The sequence below is a fragment of the Neovison vison genome, chromosome 5 (genome assembly GCF_020171115.1).
Source record: "Neovison vison isolate M4711 chromosome 5, ASM_NN_V1, whole genome shotgun sequence".
In the NCBI taxonomy this organism is placed as follows: Eukaryota; Metazoa; Chordata; class Mammalia; order Carnivora; family Mustelidae; genus Neogale; species Neogale vison.
This window is the reverse complement of record NC_058095.1, coordinates 83,961,602-83,984,901: the sequence shown is the minus strand read 5'-3', so window position 1 is coordinate 83,984,901 and position 23,300 is coordinate 83,961,602. Positions and strand designations below refer to the sequence as shown.

General features: G+C 38.3%; 2 protein-coding genes across 3 annotated transcripts; one reads left to right on the top strand and one right to left on the bottom strand.

The window, feature by feature from the left end:
* Positions 1-774: 774 nt before the first annotated feature.
* On the bottom strand, positions 775-1,548 carry MRPL57 (mitochondrial ribosomal protein L57). 2 transcript variants are annotated; one of them, XM_044249404.1, is made up of 2 exons: positions 1,441-1,548; positions 775-1,237 (listed from the first exon to the last, which is right to left on the bottom strand). In XM_044249404.1, the coding sequence occupies exon 2, from the start codon at positions 1,227-1,229 to the stop codon at positions 921-923; it is 309 nt and encodes a 102-aa protein (XP_044105339.1). In that variant the 5' UTR covers positions 1,230-1,237; positions 1,441-1,548; the 3' UTR covers positions 775-920. The 2 variants fall into 2 exon arrangements, with proteins under 2 accessions (XP_044105339.1, XP_044105340.1); XM_044249405.1 differs by having other exon boundaries at positions 775-1,234; positions 1,441-1,547.
* Positions 1,549-1,604: 56 nt separating this feature from the next.
* Positions 1,605-21,147, top strand: SKA3 (spindle and kinetochore associated complex subunit 3). Its single transcript, XM_044249403.1, has 9 exons — positions 1,605-1,796; positions 4,664-4,725; positions 4,834-4,999; positions 8,559-8,970; positions 12,742-12,821; positions 17,339-17,424; positions 19,075-19,278; positions 20,567-20,697; positions 20,836-21,147. Exons 1-8 carry the CDS (start codon positions 1,694-1,696, stop codon positions 20,693-20,695), a joined length of 1,242 nt encoding a protein of 413 aa, XP_044105338.1. The 5' UTR covers positions 1,605-1,693; the 3' UTR covers positions 20,696-20,697; positions 20,836-21,147.
* The last annotated feature ends 2,153 nt before the right edge of the window (positions 21,148-23,300 follow it).

The window sequence follows — 23,300 nt, the reverse complement described above, 5'->3', positions numbered from 1 at the left end:
ACACCTATGAAGTGCTTGACGGTTAATATTCTTTAAAAGGTAATTTGAAACAACAAACATCTTCAACTGGTGGACTGTAAGGTTATTAATTACATCCCAGAAAGGTCTTTTTAAATTTTTAAAAAATTTTTAAATATTTGAGGTAGGGGGAGGGGCAGAGAGAGAGAATCTTAAGAAGCGCCTGCCCCCACACCCTTCCGCTCAGCATGAAGCCCTATGCAGGACTGGATCTCACCACAAGTTAGAGGGGCTTAACTGACTGTGCCACTCAGGTACCTCAGAAGAGGTTTTTACATTTTATTTTTTTTAAGGTTTTATTTGACAGAGAAAAGGAGAGAGCACGAGCAGGGAGCCTGACCCAGGGTTCAATCCTAGGACGCTGGGCTCATGATCTGAGCTGAAGGTAAATGCTTAAGGACTGGGCCACCCAGGCACCTCAAAATGTTTTTAAAATACTTCATGTAGCAGTTCTGATGAATACCTTTTACTTCATTTAAATATCTTTTAGTAGCAATCCCAGAAGAAAATGCTATTTTTAGGAGTATATTTTTTAGGAAAAAAAAAAACTTTTTTTCCACTTATGTTTAGGCAATCATTCTTCGTAAGAAAGCTAAGGCCCCATCAAGTATCTCATACTTAAACACAGATTCCAAACCATAGTTCGTAGCTTTTTTGAAGCTTTCATCCGGAATACATTCTATATCCTCTGTGACTTAGGAAATCTCTTGTATCTTCCCTTCAGGGTGACGGAAAAGGAAACACTGTCACAGAGACTGAACTATGAAGTTTTATTAAAGAGTTTGGAGCCCCAGATATTCTATATGCTTGCTGTTCAGGAAGACTGGTCCAAAGGATCGTTTCCCTCCCTCCTTCGGTTCCAGAATCAGTCCAGAGGTGGCAGCCCTGTGACTGCCTCCGGGTCAGGACCACTTCTTGCTGACATTGAGATGGTCGAGCTGGTCTACCACAAATCTGTGGGGGGGGAACTTGGACATGCTGGCCGCCTTAATGGCCTCGAAGGCCGCCGCCCTGCGCTCCGCGGCGTGGCCGTACTCCTGCTCCGCGGTGAGGTAGGGCATGCTCAGCCAGTAATGGTTCTCCGCCTCTATCTCCAGGCGACGGATCATGTTCTGCTTCGCCTGGGAAGACACGGTCCGCGGCCGCCGGTGCTTCCCAATCCACTGTCTGCCAGGAATGCGGTTACGGCGGAGGAGGGCGGTCAGGAACATGGTACCTGCTGAGACGGCAGAAGTCGCACAAACACTGACGCCGCGTTTGGCCGCGGAAGAAGCAAGGCGAGCAAGCGCAAAACCGGCTCTCTTGCCACTCGGCCAACCCCGACAACGCACACCGCACCCCATACAAAGCGGGGATCCCGGCCAGGCGCGACAGGGAAAAGAAGGGGACTCGTGAAAGAACCAAATATGCCAACCAACTCACCGGCTGCGGCCCTCAGGAGACCACAGGTGACCTCCTGTCCTCTGCAGGCTGGCGGTCGCGATCCCGGAGGTGCGCCGGTCCCTCGGAACGGCCTTGCCCCTTCTCGCGACACTTCAGCTCTCGCGAGAGAGGACTTGAGCGGCTCCGCGGACACAGGGACGCTTCCGGCGCAAAGAGATTCAAACTAGTGGCGGGCGCGAGCGGAGCGGTGGGATCTTCCAGCGTCTAGGGTCCCGCGGGGGAGTCCTTACCCATGGATCTGATCCGAAGCTTCCACGCGAAGCTACGGTCGCTGGCCATCACCCTAGACAGCGAGACGGCTCGGCTGCAGCGAGCACTGGACGGAGAGGAGAGCGGTGAGTGAAGTGGGCGGGCATCCGGGAGATCGCGGCTACTACGACCCACCCGGCCGCCCCAGCCAGCCAGGAGTGCGGCATTTGAAAAGGACCTTAACACGTGAAAACGCACACACTTGCAGAAAGGTTATTGTCTACAATGGTGAGGAGTGCTTCGAAAGAGATACGGAATGGGGCGTGGTACACCTATCAAAATGCTCGATGTTTGTCGTTCGCAGAGTTCCGAGGAGACAAGTGTCACCTTTTCATTATTCTTATGCGCCCCTCAAGTATGTTGTGGCTGTTTCCACTTTTATGTACGACTACATTTGCTCTCCTCAAATAATGAAATAGCGCTATTACTGTGTTGCGAAGAGAAACAGTCTAGACTAAGAATGTAAATTGACAGATTGAGCTCATAATGCGTGCATGATATGCTTTCAAGTCACATATAATGGGTATTTATCAATAAAAATACAATATAATAAAACAAAATGCATTTATTTAGCAGGGTTCTTTACATGCACAGTGACTTTGTCTCACCCAAATTGTCCACAGTTGCAGGAAATGCCCGTGTTTTTTCAGCAAACAGTATTGCCAACACAAACACTAGGACTCAGTACTGCTTTTTCCTTTCTCCCTCCCTTCTTCTACACCCAATGTGGAGCTCGAATTCAAGACCCAGAGACTGAGAGTCACTTGCTTATGAGACTGAGCCAGCCAGACACCCCTGAATACTGCTCTTTTAAAAAATAAATATAGCAGAATTCTTCACCACTAATCTTTATGCTAGAGTTTTTTTAATTGTTTCATTCAGATTTTGAGATTATTTTATAAATGTCATAATTGTTATTTGCCTTAAAATATTGCATCCTGTAGACACAGACTCCTTTTACGTTAGTTATATTATGAAGTGCTCCAGCTATTTAAAAATATTTATTCTTTTGACTGTAAAACAATTCGTGTACATGGCAAAATTTTGAGATATATATGCAAAAGTAGAAAGAGGAAAATAAATATTTCTTGTAACTCAACCACTTAAAGACACCACTATTAGTATTTCATTATTTTTTGTTTTCTCTCTTTCTCTCTCTCTCTTTTTTTTTTTTTTTTGTTGAGCTCTGTGCCTGATGTGGGGCTTGAAATCATGATCCTGAGATCAAGAGTCACATACTCAAGGGTCTGAGCCAACTTGGTGCCTTTTTGGATTCTTGAGATATAGCTGAATTGCTTTCCACAAAGCTTGTGCCAATTTACCCTCTTACCAGCATATTAACTGTGTACAGACATTTTGCATTTTCGTCTGGTTTTATAAGAAAAAGTTAGGATGATTTTTCTATTTGCAGCCAGCATGTATTACAGAAAATATGGAATTGTGATAGAGAAAATGATCACCAGAAAATCTCACCTATTATGATTACAGTGATGAGTCAGCATGGAGTCTGCTAGGGATTCTCTCTCCCTCTGCTCCTTCCCTCTGCGCATGCTCTCTCTTTCTCTAAAATAAATCTTTAAAGAAATAAAGGATACAAGTCAATGGTTTTTTATATACTCACAGAGTTGTGCAACCATTATAGTAAGTTTAGATTTTCATCACCCTCAAAAGAAACTCTCTTGCTTGTTAATATCCACTCCCCATACCACACTAGTTTTATGCAAACACTAATTTATTTTCTGTCTGTATAAATTTGCCTATTCTGGATATTTCAGATAAAACAAATCATACAATTTGTGGGCTTTTGTGATTGACTTATTTTAGCATAATGTTGTAAGGTTTATTCATGTCATAAACATATATCAGTACCTCATTTCATTTTATTGCTGAATAATATTCCATTGTATGGCTATACCAGCCCACTGTGTTTATTTATCAGTTCATGAACATTTGGGTTGTTTCCACTTTGTAGCTATTATGAATGTATGTAAACATCTATGAGTGAGTTTTTGGGTGAACATAATGTTTTCAGTTCTCTTTGCTATGTGATTCAAAGTAGAATTGCTGGGTCATATGATAACCCTATGTTTATCTTTTTGAAGAGCTGCCAAATTATTTTCCAAAGTGTATACATGATTGTACATTTGCGCCAGCAATGAATGAAGGTTGCAGTTTCTCCACATCCTCATTTATTATTATTTGTCTTTTTGAATATAGTCATTCTAGTGGGTATCACCATTGTGTTGACTTGCCCTTCTGAAATGAAAATTAGTCTCCTTTTAGCAATTAAGGGACATCTTCAAAGGAGGTGTGTTTTAGAAAGAAAAATATAATTATTTAGAAAACTGCTTTTACATGATGTATATTATACATACTGCAACTGATTAATAAGGTGACAGTACAGTGGGTGAAGGATGTCTTTTCAATAAATGGTGTCAGGCTAGTTGGACACTCATATGGAAAATAAGAATGGATCTTGATCCTTACCTCTTGCTATATTAAAAAAATCAATTAGATTGTATTGTAGCTTGTAGCTACAGGTAGACTGGAGCTCTAAATGCAAAAGGCAAACAATAAAGCACTTAGAAGAAAATGTAAGTGTTGTCATTGGCAAAGATTTTAAAACTAGGAACCAGAAGTTTCTCACCATAAAAAAATTGCTAAGTCAAATTACATTTTCTCCTTCTCCCTCCCTTCTTCCCTTCTTTCCTTCTTGATCTGAGTACTGATTATGTAGGGTATGTTTGCTCTCAAAATTCATGAAGCTATATACTTATGATTTTTGTATGTTATAATTTCATAAATTTTAAAAGAAAGGCCTTAACTTTTTTTTTTTTTTGTAATTGATGGATAAATTATGAGTAAATATTGACAAGGATTTTATGATTCTGGGAAACAACACTAAATTATATTTTCTATTTTGCACTTTTTCCTTTCTCTATTCATATTGAAGACTGTGAAGATTATCCAATGAGAATTTTATATAACCTTCATTCAGAAGTCCAGACTCTAAAGGTATAGCTTCTGCAATATTAATGTATCATCTTTGTGTCATAATTTTTAAAATCTAAATAGACTTAGTCAAAAGACAGAAATTATAATGTACTTTTTTCCTTATAAAAGGATGATGTCATTGTTCTTCTTGATCAAGCAAGTTTGGAAAGTCAAGAAAGCATTGGTTTCATAAAGGCAACAAAAGTATTGATGAAAAAAAATTCAGTGGATATCATGAAAATAAGAGAGTTTTTCCAGAAGTATGGATATAATCCACGTGTCAAGAAAGATTCAGGTGTGGACAACTTGTATTTTATGGTATTTGTTTAGTATTAAAGAAGGAAGCCTGCATGATTAAATATGACTACTCTGGGCTTGGCCATCCTTTCTGGTTCTAGCTCTGCCATTATGACTGTCATGCATGATCATTATTTATTCATCACCGTGGTGGATGCAGTGCTGATTGGTGGTGTAAAACAAAGACAGTCCTTGCTCTCCTTTCCAAAGTACTAGGTAAAAGAAGAGTACAAGATATAAATCTACATGATTTCAGGATAGTTGGTTTCTAGTCAGCTTTGCCAGTAAATAGCTGAGGGACGAATCTTAAAGTATGCTATTTCCTTTTTCTTCTCAATTTTCTCTTCTGTAGAATGAGAAATTTGGGGCATTATAAATTGAAAAGGCCTTTTTAAGTTTTACAGTTTTAATGAAGGTTAGTATAGCATGGTGGTTTAGAATTTCACCCACAATCTGAATGCAAATCTCTATTTCCGTCATTTATTAGCTGTATTATCTTTGACCAGTTACTGAGCGTTGTACCTCAGTGTCTCATCTGTAAAGTGGAGATGTTTAATAGTATCTATCTCTGAGGTTGTATAAGGATTGAATGAGATACAATTTGTTTAAAATAGTACCTGGCGTGTTAATCACCCTGTGTTAAGTACTGTTAGGCCCATACCTATGAATGACTAATTTCAGTATGCTTCATTGTCTTTGTTTCTGTGAAGAGAATGATCTTTGTACATAAGTAAACCATTAATTAAATTCAGCGAATGTATATTGAGGATATGTGTGGAAGGTAAATTGAACAGTCTGCACGGTGCAGTGGAAAGAATTCAGTTGACTTAATTGTAAACAAGCTATAGATTAAAGTTCTGGCTCCACCAGTTACTACATGTGTGTGACCCTGGATAATTTCTTTGAATTGCTTTTTCCTCACTTGCAAAGTGGGAATGATAATATCTCCCAAGAGGCACTGATATGATGATGATTTTATTAATCTCATCAGTGATAACCTTGTGATAAATACACGAAAAGGTTTTTGGTAGCTTTTATAACATTTCTCCAAATTAACAGAAAGCACGATGCCTAAACAGAAAGTAAATCAGCAGCTCTTCCAGGGGCCAAAAGTCAAGAAACCAAAGTCTGTAACTTTTTTTTTTTTTTTGGTATGGTACATACTCCATATTTAACACATCCTTGTTTATCATGCATACAAAAATAGTACCCTATCCTAGTTCATTTCCTATTACCAGTCAAAACAAAGAAAATCCTATCTTGAAAGAAAAAAATGTGCTCCTCTTCACTTCCTCCAGTCTGTTGGATCTCTTAGCTGGACTAGAAAATGTATAGCCTAAATTTATCCCTTTTCTATTCCTTTGGATCCAAAGGATTCTGAGACAGATCTGTACCAATGTCTGAAAGACCCCATTTTATTTTTATTTTTTTAAAGATTTTATTTATTTATTTGACAGGCAGAAATCACAAGTAGGCAGAGGGGCAGGCAGAGAGGGAGGGAGGAAGCAGGCTCCCTGCTGAGCAGAGAGCCTGATGCGGGCTTGATCCCAGGACCCTGAGATCATGACCGGAGCCAAATGCAGAGGCTTTAACCCACTGAGCCACCCAGGTCCCCCTGAAAGACCCCATTTTAACTACAGATATTCCTTTAAAAGATGAAGTGAAGAAAAACAAAAAAGGTCATTATCCGATTTGCAAAAATATGTTCCAATTCATAACAAGAAAAGTACAAATACTTTATTCTTTATATATATATATATATATATATATTTTTTTTTTTTTATTCGACAGACAGAGATCACAAGTAGGCAGAGAGGCAGGCAGAGAGAGAAGGAGGGGAAGCAGGCTCCCTGCTGAGCAGAGAGCCTGATCCAGGGCTCTATCCCAGGACCCTGGCTGGGATCATAACCTGAGCCGAAGGCAGAGGCTTTAACCCACTGAGCCACCCAGGTGCCCCCAAATACTTTATTCTTTTTTTTTTTCCCCAAATACTTTATTCTTAAAAAGAATGCAACAGGGGTGCCTGGATAGCTCAGTTGGTTGAGCAGCTGCCTTTGGTTCAGATCGAGCCCCACATCAGACTCTCTGCTCAGCAGGGAGCCTGCTTCCCCTCCTCTCTCTCTGCCTGCCTCTCTGCCTACTTGTGATCTCTGTCTGTCAAATAAATAAATAAAATCTTAAAAAAAAATTAAATGGAGTGAAACATTCAAACACTTGTCCCGGCAGGGGGGGCGGCAGGTGTCTAAACACATTTTTATTTGTCTTCCTTCATCTCAACTCCTCCATTTTTTCTTCCTTTCTGGTACCCTTTCTAATTACTGGTTCATTTTCTTCTCCACTACATGCTACACATTTTACATCTGTCCTGCATTTTCTTACACCTGTTCCGTTCTCCATACCTTGTTATCTCACTGAAGCCCTTTCCTTTCTTAAGTTAATCTCTGCCCAGATCCTGGCCAAATCCAGTTATCTTCTTTCTGGTTATCCTCTTTGACTTTCTGTTGTCTTGCACTAAAACCTGTTATTTCTCTTTCTTAATCTTTCTTGGCATCATAGTGCAATCCCAGACCTTTTAACTGCCACTTGGGTCCCACACTAAATTCATTAAGCATTAATGTTTGCGGGGCACCTGGGTGGCTCAGAGGGTTAAAGCCTCTGCCTTCGGTTCAGGTCATGATCTCGGGGTCCTGGGATCGAGCCCCACGTGAGGCTCCCTGCTCAGAGGGGAGCCTGCTTCCTCCCTCTCTCTTTGTCTGTCCCTCTGCCTACTTATGATCTCTGTCTGTCAAGTAAATAAATAAAATCTTAAAAAAAAAAAACCCCAAACCATTAATGTATGCAAGGAATGGCAAAGGACTGTGGTGGAAAAGTGTAGTTGTTTCTCAGTTATTTAGTCTGAAATGCTCAGGGTGGTGGTTGGGCATATGGGGTCTGGAGCCAGATATAACCTACTCAGGGTTGAGAAACTATATGTCTTTCTAATGCTCTCTTGTCATTTTCCTCAACCAGACTTTTGTTACATGTGTTCCAGACTGAGGATAAAAATTTATCTTGGTGTAATAGTCTTTCCTTTTTAAGTTAGGCATCTATAAATGAAAAATCTAAAATAATACTATACTTCATGTTAAATCTAGATCATCGTTAATTCCACCCTGTGCTTAATGTCATAAATGGTAAAAGGATTCTACAATCTATTAAGAGAGATGGGTAAATCACAGTAACTGAGAAAGTAAGGATATTGGACTTTTATTTGCATTGATTTTTCATCGTTTAACATTTTAGTTTACTTCTTAAATGTCCTCCAAATGGGATATGGCTACACAAGAGGTACATGTCAGAAATTTCCTAAAGGAACAATTGAAATAAAACTTTAGAGACTAATAAATAAATAAAATCTTTAAAAAAAAAAACAAACCAACTTTAGATACTAAGGAGGGAATCAGGACCTTTGCTGATTTGGGACATTTCAAATGGAGCTGTTTTATATGGTTTTAGTACATGGAATTTTGTGGTTTGATGTTTGACCAAAATATGACCTCCTTGGTTCTTCCTCACAGTGGATGAACAAGAAATCATTGACTCTGAATCAGAGTCCACTAAGCATGAAAATTTTCAAATGCCTGATGTGAAGGACAGTCTATCTGATCCTGCTATTCCGAGGACTTCTGGTTCTGAGAAGTCTCCACGGAGTCCGCAACTTTCCGATTTTGGACTTGAACGGTACATGATATCCCAAGTTCCACCAAACCCTCCACAGGCAGTAAATGACCATGAGGAAGAGCCAAAAAATTTAACTCCATCTTCTAAACAGTCACTAGTTAAAGTATTAAAAACTCCAAAATGTGCTCTGAAGATGGATGATTTTGAGTGTGTAACTCCTAAATTAGAACACTTCGGTATCTCTGACTATACTGCCTGTTTAAATGAAGACTACACAATGGGACTTAAAAATATGAAGGAGAATAAAAGGTAAGCCACTTTCAAAAAAGGCACATTTTATCTGACTTTCTAAATCTTTTGTATTATTGATTTTTCCTAGAAGAGATATGACATTTCAGACTGTAACTTCCCTTCAAATAAACTTTACATTTCAAACTTCCCTGAATCACCAATTCCATAAGTAAAGTGTGAGCTCTTGGATTTCCAGTTAGATGCTGTAGGAGTAATTGATAGGGTTTGGCATTTGGAGGGATAGAGAAGAGGTAGAGTCAGTAAGAACCTGTGAATGATTTTGCATGGAGATGTGGGGAAAGACTTGGGGATCCAGGATAATTCACAGACTTCGGTTTTGTTACCTGTGATGATGCTTGGGAAAACAATGAAGACAGGAAAACCTGCAGCCTCGGTTAAAGGTGGATGTGTTTCCATGTTGATCTAGAGGTCCCGGTAGAAGTGTTCTTGAGTGTAGGTATTTTAATATGAATTAGAAGCTCAGTGACCCATTTTTGTGGAGTGAATAGTGTGGAAGTGGTACTTAAAGAGTTACAATGAAAATGAAAATGCCCCGTATTAAAGCAGCCAAGCAAGAGCTAAAGATAAATCCGTATCGTTAAGAACTGTAATTATTAGAGAAGTCAAATAAACATTCAACCTAAGGAGTCAATTAAAAACCTCAAAAATCTTTGTTGTGGGACAAAGAGAAGGGAGTAAACACCAAAGATAAAATGTGATTATAAAAGATTTTTAGAAGAGTAGCGTTGATAAATCTAAGAACTGGTTCATACTTAAACGTAAATGCAAATAGCAGAATTAGGAACGAAGGGCTATATTTATTATTTTTTAATCTATTAGAAATACTATAGGGGATAGTATTGGGAAATATGAAAAATTCAGATAATTGAAAATTTTTTGAAATAATACACAGTTATCAAAATCAGCTTGAAATAGAAAACCTGTACAGACCAAAAGAGAAGAAAACCGAAAAAGCTATCAAAGAACTACAAAAAGCTCTGAGCACAGATGGTTTTCTGGATGAATCCTTTCATAATTTCATAGAATATATACATTTCATCTTACATAAAAAGTTATTTTCCTGAGGAGGGGATATACATTGTATTGTGGGTCCCAGCATTTCACCTGGACTCTTCAGATTCATAAAACCTCCGTTTTCCATTTCCTCACTAGTAAAATGCATATAACCATACCCATTGCTGCTTACCACATTGAGTCAGTGGAATAGAGTGGATAACAAAGTTATAAATTGCCTTAAGAATGAGATGCTATAAAAATAATTGCCTTTAAGAGGAGCTCATTATCAGGGGTCTACAAACTACTGCTGCAGGCCAAATCCAGCCTGCTGCCCATTTTTTGGTAAATAAAGTTTTATTGGAGCATAGACTAAAAAAAATTCTTTTTCTAAAAGTAGAATAAGACAGAAAATTGCTATAGTTTAGTTTATAAACTAAACTATAGGTTGACATACCCTTGATACTAACCCTGACAAAGCACACAAAAGGAAAGTATAGCCATTCTAATTTAGAATATGGATGTAAAATCCCAATTAAAATACTCACAAATTGATTTTAGCAGAATATTAAAAGTGTAGTGAACAACTTTCAAGTTAAGCTTATCCTAGGAATGCAAAGATAGTTTAATACTTGGAAACTCATAAAATACATTATTTTAATGACTTTATAAGAGAAAGGATAATCTCAATAGATACCAATAGGAATTTGAGAAAATCTGACACTCATTCCTCACTTAAAATGCTTGGTCAAAGTCAAAATAGAATACTTCATTAACATGATAAACTATGGGTATCTCAATAATGAAGCTATCTGTCTCCATCATTTAATGTCATTCTTGATATCTGGCCAGTAAGAATGTTTAGGCCATGTTTTGTACCTGGGCTACTCAAGAAACTCATCTAAAGTTTCAAGAAAGAGACTGATATATTTTATACAGTTATAACCATGTAAAATAATGTGCTTTCCTTTATTTTATTAAAACATAATTTTGTGGGCACCTGGGTGGCTGAGTCTGTTAAGCATCTGCTTTCAGCTCAGGTCATGATTCCGGAGTCCCTGGATTGAGCCCCACATCAGGATCCCTGCTCAGTGGGGAGTGTGTTTCTCCCTCTCCCTCTGCTTCTCTCCTGGATCTTGCTCTCTCTCTCAAATAAATAAATAAAATCTTTAAAAAATAATAATTTCTAAACAAAGTGGAAAAAACCAAAATAAAATACCAACATCGGTGATAGGGAAAAAGGTCTGTGTGATAAAAACCGTAAGACATTTCTGAATTATATAAAGGGGAAATTGGGGAATGTAATGTTTTTCTTCATCTGAAGATGGACTGAATATTGCTAAGATGTTTAATCACAACAAATTAACTTACTGATGTCATGCATTTATAACAAAGCTTCATTAGGATTTTTTAAGGAGAAAGGGATATTTGATAAAATGATTCTAAAATTTATTTGGAAGAATAGGGGCACCTGTGTGTCTCTGTTGTTAAGCAACTGCCTTCAGCTCAGGGTCCTGGGATCGAGCCCTGCATTGGGCTGCCTACTTGGCGGGAGGCCTGCTTCTCCCTCTCCCACTCCTCCTGCTTGTGTTCCCTCTCTCTCTCTCTCTCTAGCTCTGTCAAATAAATAAAATCTTATTAAAAAAATTATTTGGAAGAAATAGAAACTAGGAGTAACTTAAAAAAATAATGAAAAATAAGAATAATGAGGGAATTTGGCCTCCTAATATGAAAATATATAAAGCTATAATAAGTAAAACAGTATAAAACTGTCCCAGAATAGATCTGTAACTAGAATAGAATAGCCCAGGAACCAACTCTAAATTTATATAATTTATATAAGAAGGTGTTTTTGAATAAGAATGTTCTGTAAATTATGCTAGGATAGAGATGCCTGGGTGGCTCAGTTAATTGTCTACCTTTGGCCGGTGGGGGCTGTTGAGCCCTGCATTGGGCTCCTTGCTCAGTGGGGAGCCTGCTTCTCCCTCTGACTGCCGCTTCCTAGCTTATTCTCTCTCTCTCTCTCTGTCTCTGACAAATAAAATCTTCAAAAAAAAAATTATGCTAGGACAGTTGGTTAATTGAACCAGCTTGTAATACTTGATGACACTCCTCTTTATAACCATATTTCAGACATCTGGGTAATTGACTGGAATACCCTTAGTAACTAGATGACAGGATCAGTCTTTTTAGTCCAAAAAAATGAAAAGTTCTTAATCTATGTCTGGTTATGATTGCAAAATTCCACTTCATGGTTTTGAAACCATGAGCTATATAATTCCTATATTTGAACTAATGAGTTAAACTTGTGGCTTGCCCTTAAGTCAAGAGTTTCTTTTCTTTTTTTCTTTTTTTTTTTTTTTTTTTAGATTTTTGTTTATTTATTTGACAGAGAGAGAGCACAAGTAGGCAGAGGAGGAAGAGAACCAGGCACCTCACCGAGCAGGGAGTCTGATGAAGGACTCGATCATGACCTGGGATTATGACCTGAGCCCCTTAACTGACTGAGCCACCCAGACCTCCCAGGTCAGAGTTTCTTAACCTGCTTCTAAGTCACAACTGTCGATACAAAATGGTGTATAACCTTTTTTGACCCGTGGGTATACATTAATTTAAAAAAATTTTAAAAAAAGATTAGTTCCATGGGACTTCTGTTTCTAAAAGCAGAACTGAATGTTTGTCCAGACTTCTTGATATATAGTAAGATTAACTTTTTTCCCAGAGGTTCAATATTAACTTTTTTTAAACTTATAATTTCCCTATGATTCACACCAGGGAAGAGGCCACTGAACCAGAACCAATGACCAGTGATAATTTCTTTGTCACTCCTGGCCTCCAGCAGTTGAAAAAAAATGGTAAGTATAACGATCACATTACTTCTCAGCTATCCTCTTTCTAGGTTATCTTTGTAAAGAAATGGTTCTGTATCTGCATCTTTTTAGTTCATGACACTGAATTATATAAAGTATCATCCCATCAGGTGCAACATGATTTCATACTGTAGAAAGATATAATTCTCTGGTATGTTTTTCATATTTTTCCTGATTATAGTCAGTATCTCGGTTTGTTGTTTTTAACAAGTTTACTAAAAACGTGTGTGTGTGTGTGTGTATTCAGTTACCAAACTTTTGATACAGAGCCAATAGTACTTTTTTTAAAAAGATTTATTTATTTATTTTAGAGGGGAGGGGCAATGGGAGAGGGAGAGAAATTTAAGTAACTCCACGCAGAGTTCAAAGCTGGTTTCAGGGCTTGATCTCACAACCCTGAGATCACAACCCAGTTATTACGACCTGAGCCAAAACCAAGAGTCGGATGCTTAAGTGACTGTGCCATCCAGCTGCCCTCAGTAGTACCTTTTTAAAATTTAGCATCAGCCTAATGATTAGAATTCTACATTATTTTTCTTATATAAACCACACTCAGAATACATTAGCTACCATTTCAAATAATGTTTTTTTTAAATACTACAAGATCTGAAAGAAAATTTTCATGTAGTGTTTTCATATTTGTCCCACGAAACATGAAAACATTAGTTTTCACAAAAATGTAAAAATTCTAGCATTTGTGATTTTTTAAATTTACAATTGTCCATATAAATTTATTGGCATATTTTTGAAGTAACTTGTCTTCATCAGGTCTTTCCAAATTTATAAACATATTTTCAGAAAAATTCTCTTTTCGTACTAATTTCACTGACATGTTATTAAGTTAAATGTTGTTAAATTATTAAATATGAAATGTGTTATTACATATGTTATTAAATTATCAGGTACTTCTGGCATACACAGAAGTAAAAAAATACAAATGACTTCTAGTAAACTTAGACCTCAGCTTGTTGGAAAGAGCCTGCCTGTACCAAAGAGAGGGAGAGAGTCGACCACCACCTCATGCAGACCCAGAATTAATTCCCAGTGGAGGCAAACTTCTAGAAAATGATGAAAGAGGGGAATATCTGTGTAACTTCTGAAGTGGGATGGATTTTTAAAGAATAGCTTCCTGACTGAAAGTCTTCAGTAACCACAGGCAGTGTATTTTGTGAAAGGAATGGCAAGCTCAGGTTTATCCACTAGTACTTTGGTTAAGTGGAGCCTTGTTAAGAGAGTTGCTGTTGTATTTTAGTTTGACCCTATTCTTAGGCCACAAAAGTACCATTATTGCAGTCCATACCTGGGAAAGTTCAGTAACTTGTTTACCATTTTCTTTACTTTCTCTTGCTTCTTATATCCCACTCATTCCTTCTGGGTTTAGTTTTCTTCTTGTTAAAGTACATCCATCAGCACTTCTTTCAGAGATGTTATTTCTAGTCTGCGAGAAGTCATCTCTGGTTTTGTGTCTGAAGACGTTTTTTAATTTTTCTTTCTCATTCATTCATTTTTAACAATAATTTAACTGGTTATAGACAATAGGTTGACAGCTGACTTTCTTCAATATTTTATAAAGAAATTATTTCATTGTCATCTGGTATCCATTGCTGATAAGCAGAATGCTGTGGGTCTGATTCGCTTTTCTTTGTAGATTGTTGGTCTTTTCTTCCTGGTAGTAAGATTTTTGTCAATATCTTTGACATTCTACATTTCTCTATAATTTTAAAATATATATATATTTTTAAAAAAATACTTTATTTATTTATTTGACAGAGATCACCAGTAGGCAGACAGAGGGAGGGGAGGGGAAGCAGGCTTCCCACTGAGCAGAGAGCTGGATGCAGGGCTCGATCCCAGGACCCTGAGATCATGACCTGAGCTGAAGGCAGAGGCTTTAACCCACTGAGCCACCCAGGCGCCCCTAAAACATTATTTTTAAAATCTATTATGCTTAGAATTTGGTATGATTTTCAAACTAAGGACCCACGTCATTAATTTTTGAAAATACTCTGAGATTCTCTCTTTAACAAAATTACCTCTCCCCTAATTCCTCCCCTAATTTTTTCCTGGGTTTCCTGTACACTGTATTTTAGAATGTTATTCTTCAGTATTTTAGAATGTTATTCTTCAGGTTAACTTCCCTTTGATATTTTCCTTCCTTTTGTCTCTGTTACCTTATGCTTTAGTTAGAACTTTCTTCCATTTTGCTATTTTTCTCTTACCCTGAGTCTAAATTATTATTTTAATCTATTGAATTTTTACTCTGGTGATATTTTCTGTTTTATACGTTTTTCTTTCAAATGTGACTGCTCTTTTTCCGTTCCATATTACTGTTCTCTTGCCTCGTAATTTCTGTGCCTTCCTTTATCTCTTTGAATATTTTAAATATATGTATCTGGAAGACTGTTTAAAGTGTTGATACTTCTCTTTATTTTGCTCTGTTCTTTCCTGGATTTGCCTTTCCTCACAAGACTTTAATTTTTAACTGTGAACTCCTCTTCTGGTGACACTGTTTTCAGTGAAGTTCTGGGAGTCACAGGTTGTCCTGTGGAGCTGTTTCATGCTCACCCCAGCTAAGGCCCCACGGTTTACCAGTTGCACACAGGTTTTTAGGTGAACTGCTGGACTCAGGATGCCTGCACTGGACTCCTAGGGTGAACTTAGAACCCCACAGCACTGCACTGGTAGAGTTGATATTCTGATTTTCAGTCTTTTCTGAAGACTTAACACTTAGCCTGGCTGACTTCATCCTGTTCCGCTGGAGCTGGCGCCGGTGGGCAGGTATTTTCCGGTCTCTGCTTCACATACCTCACTGCTTTTCCAGGCTCTTGGCTTGATACACCATGCTCTGTTTCAGTGCCTCCTACGTTAGACCCTGTACCCTTAACTTCTGTCTATGCTGGTCTTAGAATCCCAGGTGTTTGGATATGTACTTGGAAATTCTGGATTAGGTATATGTTAGCATCTTACTGAATTTGCTCCAGATCTTCATGTTATACCTAAAGCTAAATCCTTACTCTGTTATTCTCCTTCCCTTCCTATCCTAAAGTGATGATTATTCTAGAGTTGTGTTGTTTGAAAATTTCATTTAAGTTGCAACATCCAATTTGTGTTCTTCTGCCACTTGCTTTTTTCACTCAATTCGTGTAAATCCAGTTCATCCATTTTAATTGTTGAGTGTTGTATGAATAAACCGTATTTTATTTATTTACTTGCTTATTAAGGAGTAGTTGTTTTTTTTACTATTATAGGCAGTGCTCTGACAAAATTGTGCTCTGATGAAATTGTTCCTTGTACGCACGAGTTACTCACGTTAGAAGTGGAGCCTCTAAATCAGATGGGATGCACATCTTCCCCTATTCTAGAAAATGCTAACTTGCCACTCGAGAGTGGCTGTTCTGATTCTCACCAGCAGTGTTTACATTTCTGTTTCTCCATCTTTTCCAGCACTTGATGATTTTTAGACTTCATAAATTTTTGCCAGTCTTGTCATTTTTCTAACATTTAATTTTTCTTTTTGGTTTTTTTTTTTAAAGGTTTGTTCATTTATTTGAGAGAGAGAGACTGCGTGTGTGTGCAGGGGGAGGGGCAAAGGGAGAGAATATTCAAGTATACTCCCCACTGAGTGCAGAGTCCTAAATGGGCTTGATCTCACAACCCATGGATCATGACTTGAGCCAAACCAAGGGTTAACCAACTGAGCCACTCAGGTGCCCCTCATTGTTTTTTTTTTTTCTTCTTTTTAAGATTTCTTTCATGATACTATATATGGTAGAGGTATAAATGTCTCTATACCCATGATTCTGTTCCTGGGATCTCTTTCTAGAAGTTCTGATAGTCAATTACTGCTTCAGTTACTGCTTTAGAAAAACCCAGTTGAAGTCTTAGAAGGCACATCTCCTTGCCCTCTTTCTCCTCCTTTTTCTTCTTCAGAAATTTTATTTTCTCCATAAAAATAATAGATTTTAATAGAGTCACATGTAGGTGTCATGTCTTCTTTGTTGTTGTAAAAAAAAATCTTTTTTAAGATTTTATTTATTTATTTGAGAGAAAGAGGGAGAGTGAGAGCGAGCACACAAGCAGTGGGAGGGAGTGAAGCAAGCTCTCCACTGAGCAGGGACCCCAATACAGAGCTTGATGCCAGGACCATGGGATCATGACCTGACCTGAAGGCAGACATTTAACTGACTGAGCCACCCAGATGGTGGCTTTTCTCAAATTATGTTTTTAATAGTTTGTTGCTCTTTTGCTAGAACTATTCATTTTTATGTATTGTTCTTATATCTTGCAGCCTTGCTGAGGTTTTATTAGTGCTGATGATAACTAGATAAGCAAATAAGTTTTATTTCTTCCTGTCTAGTCAAGCACACACTATAGCTATTTCTTAAGTTATTAAGAATAAAGTGCACAAATTATCTTGACTACATTTATAACCTAAAGTTGAAATAAACATTTCAACTGTATTTTCAAATATATCTTTTCATGCCATTGTTTGTGTCTTTTAGATGCTGACTGTGCAGATTCTCCCTTAGCACCTACATTCTGCACTCCTGGTTTGAAAATTCCTCCTACAAAGAACAATATAGCTCTGGTATGGTTCCGTAACATTGAAAGCTCTAATCTATTTCTTGATGACTCCTATATACTACTGTTTCTAGACTCCAACAGTCTGTTTTAAAAACTTAGATTATTGTATGTCAACTATACTTCACTTTAAAAAAAACACACTTAGATTAATGCAGGCTTTACGAGTATTTTTACTTATTTCTGGAAGGGAGTTTATTTATTTTTATTATTTTTTAAAGATTTTATTTATTTGACAGCGAGAGACACAGTAAGAGAGGGAACACAAGCAGGGGGAGTGGGTGAGGGAGAAGCAGGCTTCCTGCTGAGCAGGGAGCCTGATGCAGGGCTCGGTCCCAGGACCCTGGGATCATGACCTGAGCTGAAGGCAAACACTTAATGACTGAGCCACCCAGGTGCCCTGTCTGGAGGGGAATTTAGCAGTGTATAGCAAAAGCTTTAAAATTTTTTCATACACTTTGACCATATCTCAGAATTTATTCTAAGGCACATTGGCACAAAGAATTATAATAATGAAGTTATAGAAGAAAGAACAGCATTATTTATAAGAGCAAAGAATGGGAAAAATCTAATGTCAAGTGGTAATGGAGAAGCGAAATACACTATATGTTTTAAAGAACAGATAAGAACATATAAAGAATATTTTCAAGAAATATTTAATGATGGAAAATGACATGCATACATATGGATATACAAACACACAATATACTTTATTTCAAGGAAAAAGAATAAAAGAATGAAAACTATCAAAATGTGATTATTTACAGGTGATAGATTTACAGGTGATTTTTTAGGCTTTTTCCAAATATTTCTCAATGAACAAATTTACTTTAAGCATATCTCAACCCTTTTTTAAAGTTGCTGTGAATACTTAAAAGACAACCAGTGCAGAAGACTGCACTGTCCAGAAAACTGTAATGCTGTCCATAAAATGTGACCATATATCTGTGGAGCTAAGTTTTTATTTTTAAAAATTTGATGAATTTAAAATTAAATAGCCCCTGGGGCCCCTGGGTGGCTCAGTGGTTTAAGCCTCTGCCTTCAGCTCAGGTCATGATCTCAGGGTCCTGGGATCGAGCCCCATGTCGGGCTCTCTGCTCAGCAGGGAGCCTGCTTCCCCCTTCTCTCTGCCTGCCTCTCTGCCTACTTGTGATCTCTATCAAATAAATAATCTATAAAAAAAAAATTAAATATACGGATGTGACTCACCCTCTTTATTAACTCTGACCCTAGGGAAATGAGGGGATCTACTGGATTGGTGAGTTTAGTGTGAGCTTCATGCTAAGCTGCGTCAGATGGGCTTTCCTGGTCTTGAGAGTGCGGGTGTGTGGAACACTTGTGCTCATCCGTGCCGTTACTCTCACCTGGCCCAGCTGGTTGCCTGAAACTGGTGGGTGGATCGATCTAAATCTAGATCAGTCAAGCCTGTTTAGTTTTCATATTAAGCTGTAACTCAGCCATTATTAGTGACAAAGGATGGTATTTTGTCCTTCCTATGCCACTTCTTTGTTTTCTCAATTTTCTTTAGTCAAGGAAGAAGAGGTCATTTTTGTGCTTACTTCTATGTCACTTTCGTGCAACAGAACTAAAACTGACTCAATTTTTGTTCACTGTATTTTATACCATCATAATTTAATGATTTATTTTTGTTCAATAGGGGGGCACAGATTATCCATTACCAAAAACAAATATTTCATCAAATGATTTGGAAATGAAAGACTGTACATCGTTAGTTTTAAATTCAGACAAGTGTTTTGAGAGTTTTGCGGATCCCTCTTCTCCTGTAATTTCTTCTTATGAGAATCTGCTGAGAACACCTACACCTCCAGAAGTAACTACCATTCCAGAAGATGTTCTCCAGGTTGTTTTTCCATGCTATTTCTTTCTCTGACACATTCTTTTCAAAATTAGATATTTGAAGACCTGAAACTGTATATAAACGGTCTTATTTCTCAGTGGGCTAATGTGCTGTTTTGTGTACTGAGAAAATCTAAATTCTGTGCCCTTCTGAGAGCACCTGGCTGAAGCTCTTCTGAGCTGAGTACACGCTCATGACTTCATCATACTTTTATGTCCTCACACTGTATTTTCTGTCTAACTTCATGTTCTGAAATGTATTCTTACAATATTTTGTAATAATTGTTCAACCACAGTTGCCATGCTGGCCATTGTTTCCACTGGAGGTATGGCTGGCAAAAAGCACAAATGTCGTTTACCCTCCCGTTCTCTAGGGTAGAGTATCCTGAACCACTTAGATCAGCATTTCTTGAACCCAAGACATCTTGGACCTCAGTTTGAGAAAAACTGATTTAAATGTTAGAATATCATCTAACATGAATATCATCTATCATCATGTATATCATCATTTCCCTCTAGTCTACTCCTGGTCTGTACACCAACTGCCAGCTCTGTTAAATAACCACCAGTCATTCTCCCCTCCTTAATGGAAGTACAGTGCTTGGTGGAATGGCTTAGGCAAGTGGAATTGTTAAGAACCATTCTAGCAACTGACCTAGTTTGGTAGAGCTGTGAGAAGGATGAAAGTACTTGGAAGAATACCTAAATGCCATTAGAGCAGACTCATCCTGTGAAAATCAACAAAGTATTTGTTACCCTTTTTTCTTTGTCTTCTGTTTTCCTGGGCATTATAAGAAGTAGGGTGGGCATTTTCTGTCTTTAAGGAGTTTTCTTGAGATTCCACTTTACTGTGGTTGATCCTTCTCTTTATTTCTACATGGAAGAGGGGAAACCTTGTATTTAATGAAAAAAATCATAGGTGATATTTCAGACTCTTTATAATCTTTAAGAGCTGATGATCTTTTGAGCATGTATCTTGCCTTTTTCCCACATACATTTTCCCTAACAACTTTGTAGAGGCTTAATTTGCTCTGAGGGATGATTTGCTGCTTACTCCTATTAATCCTAGAGTACATTTTAAAAGGCTTTAGAAATCAAGCCTCCAAATTCAATTTCTCATAACTCCATCTTTTCTTTGCTGTTTAACGTCTGTCTGTGCTGCTGAAAAATTATTAGTTTCAAAAACTCGTATCTTTCAATTTTCCTTGGCTTTTCTTGAATGTTTTAAAAGACCTTACAAATTTGTTGTGTTGTTTTAATGACTTGGTAAAAAGGAGTATGTTTTGTTTCAGATTTTATCAAAATACAACTCAAACCTAGCAACTCCAGTAGCAGTGAAAGCCATGCCACCCAGCAAAGGGCTCCCCACTAAACATGAAGGACCAAACATCCGAGGTGTTGGCAACAAAGAAAACTGGTGAAGGTATGTTACCGTTCTAAAGAAATTACCTGTGTTATTTGAGAACATTTAAAAATTAACATTCATATGGTGGGGGGGAGTAAAAAAGTTTTATTTGACATTTCGCAGCTTAGGTTAACAGCCTTCTCTCTTTTGATACAGAGCTTGTTAACCCTGGAATTCAGACTTCATGAGCAGGTTGGATGACATCATTGGGAATCTATACCCAGTTATTTTATTATTGTTAAAGTATATAGCCACAATATTATAACATTTTATTGGTGTCTATAAATTATGCTTGATTTTTTTAAAAAATTGCATCTTTTTGCAAAAGTTCTAATGGATCCACCCACAATAGAAACTGAACAGAAAATTGAAAGCAGATCGGGACTTTGTTGTTCACATTGCCTTACATTTTCCCCCTTCTTAAAAACCAACCCATATTAAAGATGATCATGGACACTGGTGTGATAACATGGTTTGTTTTGTTTTTGTTTTTTAAGTAGGCTCCATGCCTGGTGTGGGGCTTGAACTCACAACCCTGAGAACAAGAGCAGCATACTCTACTGCCTGAGCCAGTCAGGCGCCCCTGTCATAATGTTTTTTATTGAGATCTGCTTTAGTTTAACCTTGGTCTTAATCAGTTATTCACTTTTCAAAGATCATTAGTATTTCACTGATTTCACATTTACCCTGCCTAATCTGACAGAATGGCTGAGTAATATCAGGAAGCAGGGCAAATAATTTAAAAATTTAAAATTTACTCGAGCAGGGCCACCCTGATCTTATGGTGAGGTGGTGTTGCTGTTCGCTGGAGCTGGGCTTCCTCCCTGATTCTGGCTCTGCCCTTGTCCTGTCTCCTCTCACAACTGCCCCAAGAGCCTTTCACACCATTTATTTCAGCAGTGCTTTTAAGACTCTCTGGACGCCTGGGTGGCTCAGTTGGTTGAGCAGCTGCCTTCAGCTCAGGTCATGATCCCAGTGTCCTGGGATCGAGTCCCGCATCGGGCTCCTTGCTCGTCAGGGAGCCTGCTTCTCCCTCTGCCTCTGCCTGCCTATCTGTCTGCCTGTGCTCGCTCTCTCCCTCTCTCTCTGAAAAATAAATAAATAAAATCTTTTAAAAAAAAAAAAAAAAGACTCTCTGTCCACAAAAGGCAGCTCAAATAACTTGAGGAAAAGGGAGGAATTTGCAGGTCTGGACAACTGTAGAGCAGGTCTCAGAGAGTTGGAAACAGACTCACCCGTCAGGATGTGTTTTTTTTGTTTTTACTCCCAGCTATTTACTTCGTGTCAGTTTTATCCTCTCAGATCAGCTCTTTCCGTCACATGTCTGCTGACCTCTCCAAGCGCCCTCTCCAGTTTGGCTACCCAGCAGACCTTGAGCCTCTATCTGGAAGGTTCTGATGACTCTTCCTGGGCTGGGTGCCCTTCTGTGGCTTGTTACTTGAGAGCCCAAGAGGCAGGAGACCTTTGCCTCTCGAGCTTTTTGATAGCTTCAGGCTGCCCTGTCCATTGAGCCCAGGATCCTTCCCATTTAAGTATAAGCAGGAAGTAGTTCAAAGTTCATGCAAGTATTATTGGTAAACTCCAGATTACAGCCAAAGAGAAAATAAGGACCTGGTCTATTGCAGAGAGCAGTTAAAATGTTGAAAAGAAACAGTTTGCAAGTATTGTGACAAGGTGCTTCAAAGGCTTAGGTTTGGGAAATCCATTGCAGTGAAGACTACCCTCTTTTGGGATGCCTGGATGGCTGTTGGTTAGGGGTCGGCCTTCAGCTCAGGTCATGATCCCAGAGTCCTGGGATCAAGTCCCATTTGGGACTCCTCACCAGCAGGGAACCTGTGTCCCCCTCTGCCTACTCCTCCCCCTGTATGTGCTCTGACAAATGAATACATAAAATCCTAAAAATAAATAAAGACTACCTTCTGTTATGATGGTATCTTGGAAGTTCATTGTGAAAACCTGTCACATTGTGCTTTTCATCTTGTCAGAAAATCATCACTAAAACAAAACTTTGCTCTTTGTTTTAGGAATTCCTTTGTGGTTAGAATATTTATTAAGTATAGTGTAAAACAAATTATTTTCAAGGTAAGGCTCTGGTCAGCTTTATATATGACAGAGTCCAAATTGCCGTCAAACTCTTGTTCGCGGTTTTCCATAGCTACATGTGCGGAGATCCACAGAGCAGACGAGACAGCTTGAGGAGGGAGGGGCAGATTCAAAGCAAACTGAGGACTGAACCCTGGAGTTCTCCTAACTTTGGAAGATGGAAAGAGGCAGAGCAGTCTAGCAAAGGGGGTTGAGAAGAGGCCAGTGAAGGAGGAAGAAAGTATTTCAGAGAGTAATCAATTCTGTCAATATTGCTGAGAATCTAAGTGGAAAAACAGAACTGACCACTGGACATGGTGAAACTGATTGACAGCACTAAGGTCACTAGGTCCACTAAGGACCCTAGGACCAGAGGTCTAGAGTGGGCTGAAAAAAAGGGGGGTGGGATGAAGAGCAAGGGGTATTTTAAAATGAGAAATAAATAATGCTGTAGTAAACATTTCTGGCTGTCTGCTAGTATCCCCAAATTGTTTTGTGATGGCCCCCCAAGTTCCATTTGTCTAAAACTTTTCTTTCCC

Coding starts and splice junctions, on each gene's coding strand:
- MRPL57 (XM_044249404.1), bottom strand. CDS start 1,229: ATGTTCCTGACCGCCCTCCTCCGCCGTAACCGCATTCCTGGCAGACAG.
- SKA3 (XM_044249403.1), top strand. CDS start 1,694: ATGGATCTGATCCGAAGCTTCCACGCGAAGCTACGGTCGCTGGCCATC. Junction 4,726..4,833: donor CAGAAGTCCAGACTCTAAAG/GTATAGCTTCTG, acceptor TCCTTATAAAAG/GATGATGTCATTGTTCTTCT. Junction 12,822..17,338: donor CCAGCAGTTGAAAAAAAATG/GTAAGTATAACG, acceptor TGTGTCTTTTAG/ATGCTGACTGTGCAGATTCT.